Below are 13814 nucleotides of genomic sequence, written 5' to 3'. Positions count from 1 at the left end.
CACACAGACAAATACCCTACGCCGCCTCATGTGGTGTAAAGAGCATCGTAACTGGGCTATAGAACAGTGGAAATCTGTCGTGTGGAGTGATGAATCATGGTACACAATGTGGTGATCCAATAGTAGGGTGTGGGTGTGGTGAATGATACACACCAGCCTGTATAGTGCCTTGAAATTCAGCAGTAGTGGGATCATGGTGTGGTCATGTTTCTCCTGGATGGGGCTTTTCCCCCTTGTTGCGTTATGTGGCACTGTCATGGCACAAACTTACTCTGAGATTTTAACCCCTTTCATGTTGCCTACTGTCGAAGACCAGTTCAGGGATGACCATTGTGTATTTTAAAACACACCAAGCATCTGTCCATACCACAGAGGTTGTAGGGGAATGGTTTGACAACAACAACATCCCACTAATGGAATGGCCTGTGCAGAGTCTTGATTGAAATCCCATCATACATCTCTGGGATGTCTTAGAACACTGACCTCATGCTAGATCACACTAACTCACATCGATACCTATGCTCATCTTGGTGCCATTCCCCAGGAAACCTTTCACCACTTGACTGTAAGTAGACCAGCAAGAGTGGAGGCTCTCATCAAGGCTAAGAGTGGGCCAACACTGTATTGACTGCCAGTGTTCCCAATGGAGGGTGGCCCAAACTTGTACTTCATTATCAGGTGGGGGTCCAGATACCTTTGATCACATAGTGTACAAGCACATAGATATTTATATATAGCGACAAATCAATTTTCTTTTACATGGAATATGAAAAAAAGACAGAAAATGTTAGCTCAACAGCTGTTTCTAGGAGCTCAGAATGATATAATAGCTGTAAGTTCATAATTAGCAGATGGAATAGGCAAATAGCCATGGATATGCACCTGTAGATGATTGCATAAAACATCATCAAAATACTGGTTTCCTTCATCAGGAGGGGAAAATTGGCAAATAGCAGTTCACATTGTACACATATGTGTGTGTGTGTACTGTAATGAGTTAAAAGATCTTTTGTTATTGTTGCAGCTTCAGGTTATTCCAAACCTAGTAAACTTATAATTAAAAAACCACCTCCACACCACCATCCTCCTCCTCTTCTTCATTGTTCAATGTCCTTTTTCTATACCAACATGAGCTGGATGGTTTGACCAGATCTATTGGGTCTAACAACTGCATCATGTTCCAGTATCTGCTTTGGCATGGTTTCTATGGCTGGATGCCCTTCCTAATGCGAACCACTTCACAGCATGTACAAGTGTATTGGGTACTATTTTGGGGCTCCCAGTACTATTAAGGTTGCTAAGCAGCTCACATGACTATAAACTCTGAGATGTGTGTGTGTGAGTGTGTGTGCATGTGTGTGTGTGCATGTGTGTATGGTGGGTTATTCTTGGGTATGAAGGGTTAAAGTATCAGAATATGTGGGAAGGGGAGCAGGTTCTTGTTGTAAAGGAGCTGCAAAGCTAATCACATGTGGAAGAGAGGGAGAAAACAATCAGTGTGAGCTCAAGCCTCAGCTACATTTGATCGAGAGGAGTGAGACTTCAATGCAGAAGATTTAGGCTACAGATTAACATTATCAATTGCAATTATTGGCAACATAGAGAAAATGTTTACATAATTCTTATCCTTAGTTCAGGACACACAGAACTGTCCATGGTGATACAATCTTTTTAATCATTTCTGACAAATAATCATAATATATGATTTGTGATGACTCATTTTGGTCGAGTTCCATACAAAGGAAATTGATGATTTTATTTTTTTATCTTTACTTTTTCTAATGTACAGCATTCTCTTTCACCCACCACATAATTCTACTTCAAGCTTTCCATAAATTATGGGAGACAACTTTTCTAAAATAACTCACGACAGAAATCAGAAAGATAAAAAAATATTTTAATATATAACCCTTTCATTTCACGTATAGGGTCTTTAATTTATATATATAACTTTTTTGTACAGAACAGGGCAACACGTACTGTAGCCCCAATATCCCAAAGTCTTTTTATGGTCTCGATTTCCAGCCTTTTCCTTTCTCCCCACAATTAGATCAATCAGTTTCTTTAAAATATCCAACTGCTAGACTCGTGAATGCACACGATTCTTTTCCCTTTATGCAGATGTTAGACTAATTTGTCTGCAAATTTAATCGCAGTCGTTATTCTTTAATTTAAAGAACTTCCCAGTAGAAGTTCTTTAACCTTTCGTGCCTAATTCCCTAACTTAAAGATTTTGGCATTTTCATGAGTCATTCAGCTTGTAAATAACGGCTTTTATTCTGCTATTTAACCGCGCAATGTAAAACCAGCTATTTCCTTATTTTTCTTACAGTATCTCTCTCCTTTCTCTTGGTGTTCGCTTCTTTCACCTCTTTCTCACTGAAACGGTGACCTTTCTTTTTCTTCTTACAAATTTTGTATTTATTCTCTCATATCGCTTTCTTCTCATCTTGCCATTCTTCGTCAGTTTTTCCCCAACCTCTTTCTTCGACGACCCACTCTGTTTCTATCTCAGTACTCCCTATTCGCTAAATATTCAAGTCGGCTAATTTTTTAAAAACTCTTCTTGAATTACTGAACAATAGTTCAGGGTTCGCACCACCTCCTAGGTGGTTGTGCAAACAGAAGTTGCTATCCTGCAGAATTTTATTGAAGTGGAAGTAGTAATAGTCCAGTTGCCACTATTACTCTTCAGTAGAGCGAGGTTTAGTGAGAGGAGCCAGGGAGAGGATTGTGGTGGAAGTTGGTGACGGCAGAATGAGCGACTGCTTATAATAACATAGAAAAGGGAATAAAAAAATAGAGAAAGAGAGAATTATGCTTTGGGCTGATGACAGATGGAGTAATTGCTGTAATGGGAAAGGAAAATAAAGATAGAGTAAAAGTGAAAGACAGAAGGAAAGAGAAAGGCAGGGAAACATAAAAGACGAGTGACGTAGTGTGGTGGTAGCGACAGAGTAAGAGAGACCGTGGAAGTAGCAGATAGAGTAGTAAACAAGGTGAGAGTGGCGGTGGCAGGTAGAGCCGTATAGGTGGTGGCCATTGTTAAGGCTGTGATGGCGCCTACGGAAGAAAGCTAAATGAAGCCAGCCGTGTTTGGAAGCAGACAGACACATGCCTCAGCCATCGGGAAACAAACAGATCTACTCTAAAAGACAGAAGCATTGTGTGGAATATTAAAAAAGATCACTACTGCAAGTGTGTGGCAGTGAAAAGCTGCTTTCACTTCGATGATTGAAGTCTATTGGAGCAGCAGAACGAAAAACCCAGGGAAAAGACCGAAAACGAAGGAAAAGACTCAATGGATTTTTCTGTTTCCACAGTGAGAATGGCTTGATGGCTTCACCTAAAGCCGGATCCTGTCCGTCTGCCACTCGCTGGCGGCCAAATAATTAACCTTCTCCCTTTCTGGATATATTATACAAACCAACTGGATTACTATTACTAACAAATCATTACAACCCTAATTAATTAATCTTGCTCTGAATGAGAAGGAGAGGCAAAGTCGCGACGAAGGTGGTGTGGGGCCCACCTTTATTATTGCGGATTTTCCTTTAATCTATTATCTGTAACTATCTTAGGGTTTACTGGTTTTATATAATTTCTTACAACATATCCCTTTATTGTATTTGTTATAATAATTTCATGAACGGAAGTCGTTTTGTTTGTAGTCAACACTGCCAAACTATTTTTGAAATTTAAGTTTACTACCTTTACCCATCCATAACTAATATATATTTATATAAATAGATGTGTGACTGATTCATGTAATTTATATTTACTATTATAATCAAACATTCGTCTGGTTTTACATTGAGAAGCCTCTCCAACCGTGGATCTATCTCCGAAGCGCACTGGGCTCTCTCAGCTAATTTGACATGTACATTTCATCACCCGGTTTCGTCCATTTCCGGTATTTCTTCTCTACTGTTTCCGGTCAATTAATGACTAAAAACGGGAAAATGAACTAAAATTGTATTTTTAGGTTTCTAAGACAATATCAAATAAAAGTATTGCAAGTATTTAATAAATGATAATAAATTATTTAGATATCCAATTTTTAGGGAAGGTGTTGTCGCTGTTTTAGTCTTGTATACATTAAAACTGGCAACACGTACATAGACACACTTCACGCCTTTCCTAAGTGACAGACAGGGTGGATGATTCGGTGAGGATGGCCATAACCTTTGGTCATCTTTGTACCTCGTCTCTATTGTTATTCAATATTTAACCTGTCTTTATAATATAGCTAATTAGGCGAGACTTTCCCCACTCCGTCTATATAAAAATCTCAGTACTTGACGGGTGGTAATTTTAAACACAGTGACGGATTAATTTTTTTCCCCCAGTTTTAAGATGATCCCTTTTTGACACTTTTAAAATATCGGTGTCCTTTCCTTTTTTTTTAATTCCCTGTCTCTTAAGTATATAGTTTTAATTTTTTTTACTACTGGGATTCCGTGTTCGCTCCTTCTCTGCCACATACTGCCATCATGTCTCTACTGCAAGATCCCAAGTTGTACCAACGTCTTAAGGACTTGGAGAGGGAAATTAAAACTACTACCTCAAATATTAATTTGGATGGACTTATGGTAAGTCTTTTGCAACATCTTTTTATTTTGCCTTAATCCCCTTTTCTCTTTCAGATACCAATTATCCCCTTTATTTAGTCTGTCGACTCCTCCATACTGCGTATGAAGTTCATGAAAAAACTCGAAGAAATTCTTTCGCCACACAAGACAATTATTTTAAATTACTTCAATGTACTCGATGTTCGATTGTTTTGTAACCCTTTGTCAGATAGACAGGATGGACTTCGAACGAATTTCTGACTGGCTGCCGGTGGCTCGTATCCATAGCTTATTTACTTGTAATTGATTATACACCACACACACACATTGTGCTTTGGGAAGTAGTCATGAAGATGAACTGACGCTCGAGTATTTCATATAAGTTATGTTTACAATAAGATCTTGCCGAGTCGGTTTCGATATTTAAAAGAAACATTTCTATTTAGATTGGTTATGATTTTGAAAATAAAAAAGTTAAAAGAAAAAAACCGTATCCCACAAAACTCGGTTCTCTCGCCCACGCATCCCTAATATCAGAAATCTTTGCTAATAGTCAAAGAAAATCTTGTGATGTTCATGCATTTTCCGAGTCCATTAACGATGAGGACCGCTTGCTCGGAATCTTACCACCAACACACACACACACACATAGGTGTGTTGATTAGTCAGGTCAGGTCCGAAGAAGACTTCTCAGTCGTTAAAGTATTAATCCTGTTTCTTTATTATTTAACACTCAAGTTATTAAAGAACACAACCTTTGACCTACTAGACTGGTAGGAGACCTCTGTAGCTTGCTCCCCCTAAATCATACCCTACTGTCTTAAAAAAAAAAAGATAAGGGCACAGTGGATAATGTATGCCTGAACAACAAAATAAAATGACGTTATGATCATAAATCTGCTCAATCGGAGTCGACCTGGGGTTAAACAACAATAACAAGCCTAACCTACATCCCTGAATCACCCCAGATGTCAGATTTTTAACATCACGTTATATCAGTCCCTTGAGAATTATGTCGACAGACAAGCACCACACTTGCTCTCTTTTCCTCAATATCCAAAGATGTTCTGTCTCCCACTCTCTCTCTCTCTACTTCCATATTTTAAAAAACGAGATGTTTCATGGATTTTCCTTTAAAATATTTCTATGATTTATCTTTCCCACCCTTTCGTCTCCTTTAAGTACTTTATTATTGCTCTGCACCCCGCAAAACACATGGTTTTCTCATTTAGCCGTCTAACACACACGATATTTCTCTTTAACCTCTTTAATCACAGCGCTCCTTTAAATTCTTATACTGCGATATAATGTAACCATTTGTTTAGTAAATTGGTATCCCATCACTACCCCGTCCCGTTTCATGCTCGTGTCCTTAATTCATCTGATAGTACTGGGATGATGAAGGTGGAGGTTAGGTCGGAGGAGAGGGAGAGGAAATGGTAGTGCTATTTTTAAAACAGAAGTACTTGCAAAGAAGTCGGTTAGTTTTTGGTGGAGTGCTGCTATGAATAATGTCCTAGCCGAAACAGTTCACAGTGAGAGTCGTGTATGCACCATGCAAATACGTGTGTGTGTGTGTGTGTATATTTTGTCCGTCAACTGGTAAGGTTGGCTCTATTCCATCACTGAACACGTCTTCACTGCTAACCTCTTGGAGAATCGTGACTAATGCTGACCCAACACATTCACATAACAGATGTGACAAAATTGATGCTCATTTAACTAAAATACTAAGTCTATCCACATTCCATAGGTGCTTCACAGAAGATCCAATTTTTTTTTTATGCGTTTAATATAAAGGAATTCGAGTCATCACATTCTTTTAATAAATTTCTATGAGCTAGAACAGGTGCTTTTTTTTTTACCCTTTTGTTTTGCGCGGCAATCTTTTGATAGAAATGTTTTTGTCTTAAAATAGATGGAACATATTTGTGCTAGGTTTGAGATGTTGGTGAATTTAATATAACACAGAGATATTCTTCGCACTTTGTACCTGTTTTTGTAGTATATATGTCGCCTCTAAAGGGCAAACGTGTTTCGTAAGTGTGCAATGTGGCAGATGTGCTATGCAGAAGATTGAAAACCTGTTGCAAAGCTGATACGACGAGACAATCCTTTATGTTTGATAGGGGTTTGGCTCCGTGAGACTTGCACTAAACATAGGATGTTGAACTAGGTATTCCCTAATGCTGTGTTTAAGCGTCTGGGGCATGTTTTACTCGATTTTAATTTTGGACTTACTGCAGGGATCTACTTTGTGAGAACACCTTTCCAGAATTCCAGAAGGTTTTAATGGTACCTTAAATACTATTAATTTTGTAGCATTAACTGAAAAGGTTACAAGAGTTCTAGCATTTCTATCGACCCCTACGTTTAGCTATGTAAGGGAATTGATTATAAGAACAGTATCGCTAATCCTTAGACATTAAAGTGCTTATATGAGCGAGTGTCGTTTTGTTCCTGTCCTGAATGTTTCGCCATAGGAAGATGTGTTACCATTTTGGTCAGTGCTGTTTTTAACTTCAGGTGTTTTCAAATTAGATTAAATACCTGCTTCTAATGATACTTTAATTTGGTTTATTGTGTAAACTATTTTGCTGAGTAGAACCCAATGTATTCTACAATTTATTTGTTCTATACCTACCAACAATGCCGCTTACTTGCCCGAGTTCGATCCGTTTAAATTCCAGTTCGATCGTGTTTCAAGAATGAGGAAAATCAATTTGTTTTCAAGTGTTGTTTGTCTGCCAGGAAGAATGTTTAGGATGTCAATCTCCGATCATATTCTCTTCTCATAAGCCTCATTTAACTCCTTTATTGACATCTGGTAAAACTATTTCCTCTCATCTCCCTCCCTGAACTCCTTCTGTGTTTTTTTTTATCGATGTCTATGAAAGCCTCATTGCTTCCTCCCTCGTTTTCATCTCATCTTTTTATCTTGCCAGGAGCTTAGCTGATACAACGAATGACGAAATTGCAAGTAATATCATTAAAAACGTTTCTGCTGTTCTCCATAGATTCTATCGAGAACAACTCAAACATTTTTAATGATTTTACTTCGTTGTATCAACTAAGCTCCTGACATGTCTTTCCTGCACCTGAATGTTTTATTTCCTGGTTGGAAGAAATTCATGTTTTGTATGTTTGTAAATGCTTTAAACCTTTATTCTCTTAAAAATCTTGGAGGATTTGTGTTCATGTTGGCGACGGTTATTGTGATGGCACACGCACCACCGTGGATATTTTTGTCTGGCTACTTGCTTTTCGGAGTTCTAAGGTTTTTTTTTTAATTCATATCCGAGACCAACCTTGTGTTTAGCCTTCTGGTGTTAATTGAACCCAGTATTAGTAATATGTTATGGTCAATTCAGTTATTTATATCCTCTAACTCAAAATTTTGCATTGTGTGTAGTCAAAAAGAGTTATTCTTGGGGTGGAGATGGCGACAGGGTCTTAGTTTAGTCTACGGTTAAACATATAGACCAAAGATAGATCTGAACTCTTAGTCCACCCACACACACGCATCCCAGTGGTGTGTCACCTTGTTTACCAAGGAGTAATCATTGGTATGTACCGAAATGTAGAGCTTCCGGCAAACAACTTGCAATTTCCGGTTGGAACCATTTTCTTTTCTTTACGTTGCGAATGCCTTTTCCCAGCAGAAATACTCGTCGCAACCTCTGTTTACATCCTCTAAAGATACTAGATTTCAGACTTATTAAAAAAACCAAAAAATAATATCGTTGATTTAAGATCTTAGAAGTAACCTATTGTATGAACCGAACTCACAACCCGGTTTCGATTCCATCGATAACATCCATGGAACCGCCTCATCCGTTTAGGAAAGCGGAGAGTCCAGAGACAAACTGACTGCATTTCAAAATAAAATCACCTCGGAACTTTCTTGTTTTTCTAGTAAAATAATCAGCGATAGTGAAGTGTTTTTGGCTAGAGCCGGAAATATAACCTGACTACGGACTTTACTCACCGGCAATTCTGTAATCGACTTGACCGGTCATCATCCCACACTCCTTTAGAATACTTCACTTTTCCGAACCAAAAGGGGAAACTACTCGACCTACTGAATGTAGCAGCCATATCTGCCCTAAATTACATCTGCTGTCTTAAAAAAAATTTTTTTTTTGAAATGGACACATTGGAAAGCATATTCCTGCAAAACATTGAACAAAAGACGCCTACAGTTCGAATGCCTGTGACCGTAGGTCTGATCTGAGAGGGCAGACCAGGGGTTAAATAACAGCAGCTGCTTTAATTTTCCATTGTCTAATTAAAATTATCATTTTTGCTGGGAATGTATGTGGAAGTACAGCAGTTTCCCCGTCCTTTTTAGCTTATTTCAGTCACCATAAAGAAGAAATAAAGCTCCGATTCCTTTTTATGTATCTCTCTCTTTCTCTTGACTAGAAGCCCCAAACCGGTCCCTTATACCAGTGCGATACACTGGTGTGCCACAGTATAACCTGAATATAATTGTTTCCCTATACTTCTAGTTCAGGTGTGCCGCCCTATTTTGAAAAGGATATAAGTGTACCGCAAATGAAAAAAGGTTGCAGCCAACTGCCTTGTACCTTAATGAAGTTTTATAGTTTCTAGATTAGAGTATTCTTTTAACAAGAGGGGGAAGAACCGCAATGAATATTTGTCATTTAGACACCTGCTAACCTGTTTGAAATTGGCGAATTCTTCTGTTGCTAACGTTTCTAAGCTTTTCCCTCCTTTCCACGCATTCTCTTCGTTTTACTCTTTTCTATTTTTCTTTGTTTTCGTCTTTTTCTCCCTCTAATTTTTAGCTTTATTTAATTTCTTTCATTCTTTTTGTTTATTTTCTTTTCTATCGTGGATTGCAGTTTCCCGCAAAAAAGTCAAACTGGTTTTTCTCCGATTCAGCATTATTCAGTCAGTTCTCCACCACTGTCAGTCTCTCTCTCATTCTACCCTTCTCTCTCTATATATATATATACACACACACATACACCTCGTCGCCTCTTCTTCATCCTTCTTTCTACTCTGCTGCTGTCATCCAAACCAGTTTGATCTCCTCCTCCCTCTTAATCTTCCACTAAATATTCTCACACTATTCCATGTGCCTCTTGTCTCATCTTTTTATCACTTCCCGTACATACTGCAGATTTTACTATAAACTCTTCTCGTTTTTTTCAAAGGCATTCGTGTCAACTCGTCAACTGATGCCGATTCTTCTTTACACTAACCCAACTCATTCCACCGATTCAGCCATGTCGCTCCCATTCTATGCTCTGTGTTTGCGCCAGTTTGCTCACGCGTTTATTCATCTCCTTTCTTCTCTTGCTATCAGTTCATCTGTCGTATATATATATATATATTTGTATCTATGTCGTATATATATATATATTTGTATCTATCTCCTCCCATCCCTGTCTGTCTGTCTTTATGTATGTATCTAAAAACATCCTATCGTTCTGTTTCTTTCGTTTTGTGAATGCATTTTTCTTCCTTTCCTCCTTCATTTCTCTCCTCCTCTTTCTTCATCGCGCACACTATCCTATCCTACAATCGACTCAACAACTGAGGTCAATATACAGCATTACCAGTTACAGTTGTTGCCAATTTCTTTCAGACATAACAATTGATCACTCCACTGTAAAATACCTCCAACCGCCCTTTACTCGTCTAGGATCTAGGATATATAATTAGAAGTGGAACCCCCCCCCCCCCCAAAAAAAAAACAACAACGGAAGAAGTGAGGATAGGTATCTAAGTATCGAGGAACATTTCATGTCAACCCAGAAGAGAAGCTGTTGCTGAAAAGAATGAACTCTTTTTCTTAAACACAAGTGTTTCTCATTTAAGTACAGGTTCTAGACTACATATTATTGGTACTTTGATTCTAGGAGGACACTATGTAGCTGTTCAGTTTGCTAGAAAAAAGCTGCTAAATCTCCTTAAAATCTGCTTAAATCCCTGTCTTAAAGGTGCAAGGCACATATAATGTGGTTTGGTGTAAAACAACTGATACTTAAGCATATTTCAAGAGCAGTACCTGGATTTGGACTGAGCATCTAGATTGGCTCTCTACCATCTGTGCAATTGTAATCCCACTGTGGCCCACACATAAAGTTAATGGGAGCAACGAGAGGTTCTTCCCTTTATGTTAATTGAAGTCAGATTAGGACCAAAATAAAACTGATGATACATAATGGCTAATGTTTAGATTTAGTTTAGATTTGCACTGAATTACTTTGACAATTATATATATCTATATCTCTCTCTCTCTCTCTCTCTCTATATATATATATATATATATATATATATATATATATATATATATATATATACACATAACGCAGGCGTGGCTATATATATATATACACATAACGCAGGCGTGGCTATATATGGTAAGAAGCTTGCTTCTCAACTACATGGTTCAGTGTTCAGTTCTACTGTGTGACACCATGGACAAGTATCTCCTACTATAGTTTTGGGCCGACCAAAGCCTTGTGAGTGGATTTGGTAGATGGAAACTGTGTGTGTTTATATATCTATATGTGTGTGTGTATATATATATATATACACACACACACACATGTGTGTCTGTGTTTGTCCTCAACACCTGGTGCTGTTGTGTTTACATTCCCATAACTTAGCAGTTCGGCAAAAGAGACTGATACAGTATCAGGCTTTAAAAAATAAGTCCTGAGGTTGATTTATTTGACTAAAACCTTTCAAGGTGGTGCCCCAACATGGCCACAGTCAAGTGACAAACAAGTAAAAGATATATGTATGTCATCATCATCATCGTTTAATGTCCGTTGTCCATGCTGGCATGGGTTGGATGGTTTGACTGGGAACAGGCAAGCCAGAAGGCTGCACCAGGCTCCAATCTGATCTGGCCAAGTTTCTACAGCTGGATGCCCTTCCTAATGTCAATCACTGAGTATAGTGGGTGCTTCTTACGTGCTGCTGGCACCGGAGCCAGTTAGGAGGGGGGAACTGGCATTGACCACATTCGGACGGTGCTTTTTACATGCCACTGGCATGGGGAGCTAGTCAGGCGGTACTGGCATTAGCCACAACTACTATTTCCATTTTGATTTTGATCAAGAATTTGCTTTTATGCGTACCTTTAACGAATCATTTAACTAAATTGTCTTCACATCATTGTGGAAGCCTTTTCTAGAGGCCTTTTCTGATCTTTTGGATACTCTTCAGCAACTAACTGCATAGATTCAGCTGCTGTTTGCAAACTTTGAACATGTCTGGCTCTGCAAAACATACTTTTTGATATTCTACGATCGCATCGTTCACTCTGCTCTCTTCTTGAATTGCATCATTTTGGATATACTCTCACAATGATATTCCTGGCATGCGTCTTTTCATGACCCTTTGCGTTATAGTGAACCAATATTCTTCCCTCCTTGTAGTAGTTTGTGACTCACTTGTGTATAAGAGTATAGGTAGTTTGGTGCCATTGAAGAAATTGGCACGCAGGTTCTTGTCCAGCTTTGCTTTGAGCACATCTTTTATCAAGGTAAATGTCTTCCATCCTGCCCATGTTCTCTCTGAGATTTCAACATTCATGTCTTGGCACATATTCACTGTAGATGTACCTCTTTTCCTTCACAATTTCGCTGTTTTCCACTTCTATTTGGTTTTGGACTGCTTGGATTTTGTTTTCATGCAGTTCCTTTTAAGGCCCATAGCTGAGCTCTATATAAGTGTTCTGCTCTGTCAGCATGGTCTGCAGTTGCTCTGTGATTTCAGCAATGAATATGATGGCATTAGTAGCTTTGCTGTTGATGTTCATGCTGCCTTTCACTTAATGTGTTCGATAACCATTTCTAGACATGTGGTTCAGTTGCTCTCTGAAGATTAAAATACCCTCACTGTGGAAAGAGTCAAATACCATCTTGCTTCAAAAGAAGGCTAGTAAAGAAGATGTAAGAGACTATCACCCCATATGCATCTTGTCTCAACTCTACAAACGTCATTGTCTCTAGGTTATAAAAACAGCTTGACCAGCAGCCAAGAGAGCAAGCAGGTTTCTGTAAAGACCATAGTTTGATGGATCACATATTCATTCTAGCACAGCTTATAGAACAAGCAAAAGAACATGAGTTGCTCCTGTGCATACTTTCATTGACTATGAAAAGAAGGATGAATGCAGTGCTGAAATCTCTGGAAGTGCAAGGAATCTGGGCATAATACTGCTTAGGGATGCAAACTCCAAAATGCACCACTGACAAAGCTGCGCTATTGTCACCAATACAAATTACATTTGTGAAGGGTGCCAAACAAATAAATACCACCTCTCCAAAGGTCTATCACTGCACACCTCTCTCTCTGTCCATCAATCTGTATAAGCATACACACATAAACATTTTATGTGTAATATACACGTATATGAGTGTACATGCATTGCTTACATGTCATCACTTTGCTTTTCTATGCTGGTATCTGGCTTTATAAGGGAGTATTTTATGATCAGAGGCTGTTTACACCAACTAGAATTAACAGTGAGTGTGTGTGTATATGTATATATATATTATTTTAATATATAATAGAAGTAACATAGTTTGTTAAGGTTATCAAGTGATGTAATAGCACTGCCAACACAGTATTGACTGATAGAAAATATTTAATATACCTTGTAGTATACTGTGGTTGCATAACAAAATACAGTGTCCCTACAGGTCATTAATAAAGCAACATAATAATTCAAGGGCTGGGAGTTTTGTGCATTAGCACTTACCAAACTAGCATGTGCGTATTATGTATTTCTAAAAAAACAAATGTTTGTTTAAATGCTCACGTGGTTGTTATTTATCTATTATATAAAATCCGTTGTCTGTCTGTGTGTGTGTCTTCTAGGATCTTGGGCATCCTCCATCTGATTGCGCTTAAATTTGATATGTAGATACCGATGGTATCAGGGCATATATAAATCTTGAAAAAATTACAAAAATCATTTGTGTTCTCTCAGTCTACAGCCTTATCATTACTGGTACTTTAAACTCTTCGGTTGCATATTTGTGTGAATAAAATCGTTTTTCTTTGGAATAGAAAAAAAGTCTATCTTTATTTCTTCTTTTGCTGGTGTCTCAAATTTAGGTTAAATCAGTGTTTCTCAAAGGGGAGGCCTATGGGACGGTCGGATAAGTTGTTTTGATAAAATTTGGTTTAAATGTTTGACAACTCAGCATCGTCCATTGGACGGGGTGGGGGTGCATTTTGCTCATATATATA

The 13814-nt window shown here is 38.2% G+C and overlaps 1 protein-coding gene across 4 annotated transcripts in view; it reads left to right on the top strand.

Moving 5' to 3' along the window:
- The first annotated feature begins 2973 nt into the window (after nt 1-2973).
- LOC115215193 (rho-associated protein kinase 2) overlaps nt 2974-13814 on the top strand; it is a 217590-nt gene continuing 206749 nt past the window's right edge. Inside the window, exon 1 of one of the 4 annotated variants that reach the window (XR_003881955.2) lies at nt 2974-4592. Coding sequence is in view for 2 of the 4 variants with exons in the window: in XM_029784383.2 (XP_029640243.1) it covers nt 4494-4592 (99 nt within the window). In the remaining 2 variants the exon portion in view is untranslated. The remainder of the gene's footprint in view (nt 4593-13814) is intronic. The other 3 variants (XR_003881956.2, XM_029784383.2, XM_029784382.2) reach the window with 3 other exon arrangements.

The sequence above is a fragment of the Octopus sinensis genome, linkage group LG8 (genome assembly GCF_006345805.1).
Source record: "Octopus sinensis linkage group LG8, ASM634580v1, whole genome shotgun sequence".
Classification (NCBI taxonomy): domain Eukaryota; kingdom Metazoa; phylum Mollusca; class Cephalopoda; order Octopoda; family Octopodidae; genus Octopus; species Octopus sinensis.
The sequence above is the reverse complement of the archived record's forward strand: the minus strand, read 5'-3'. Positions and strand labels throughout refer to the sequence as shown.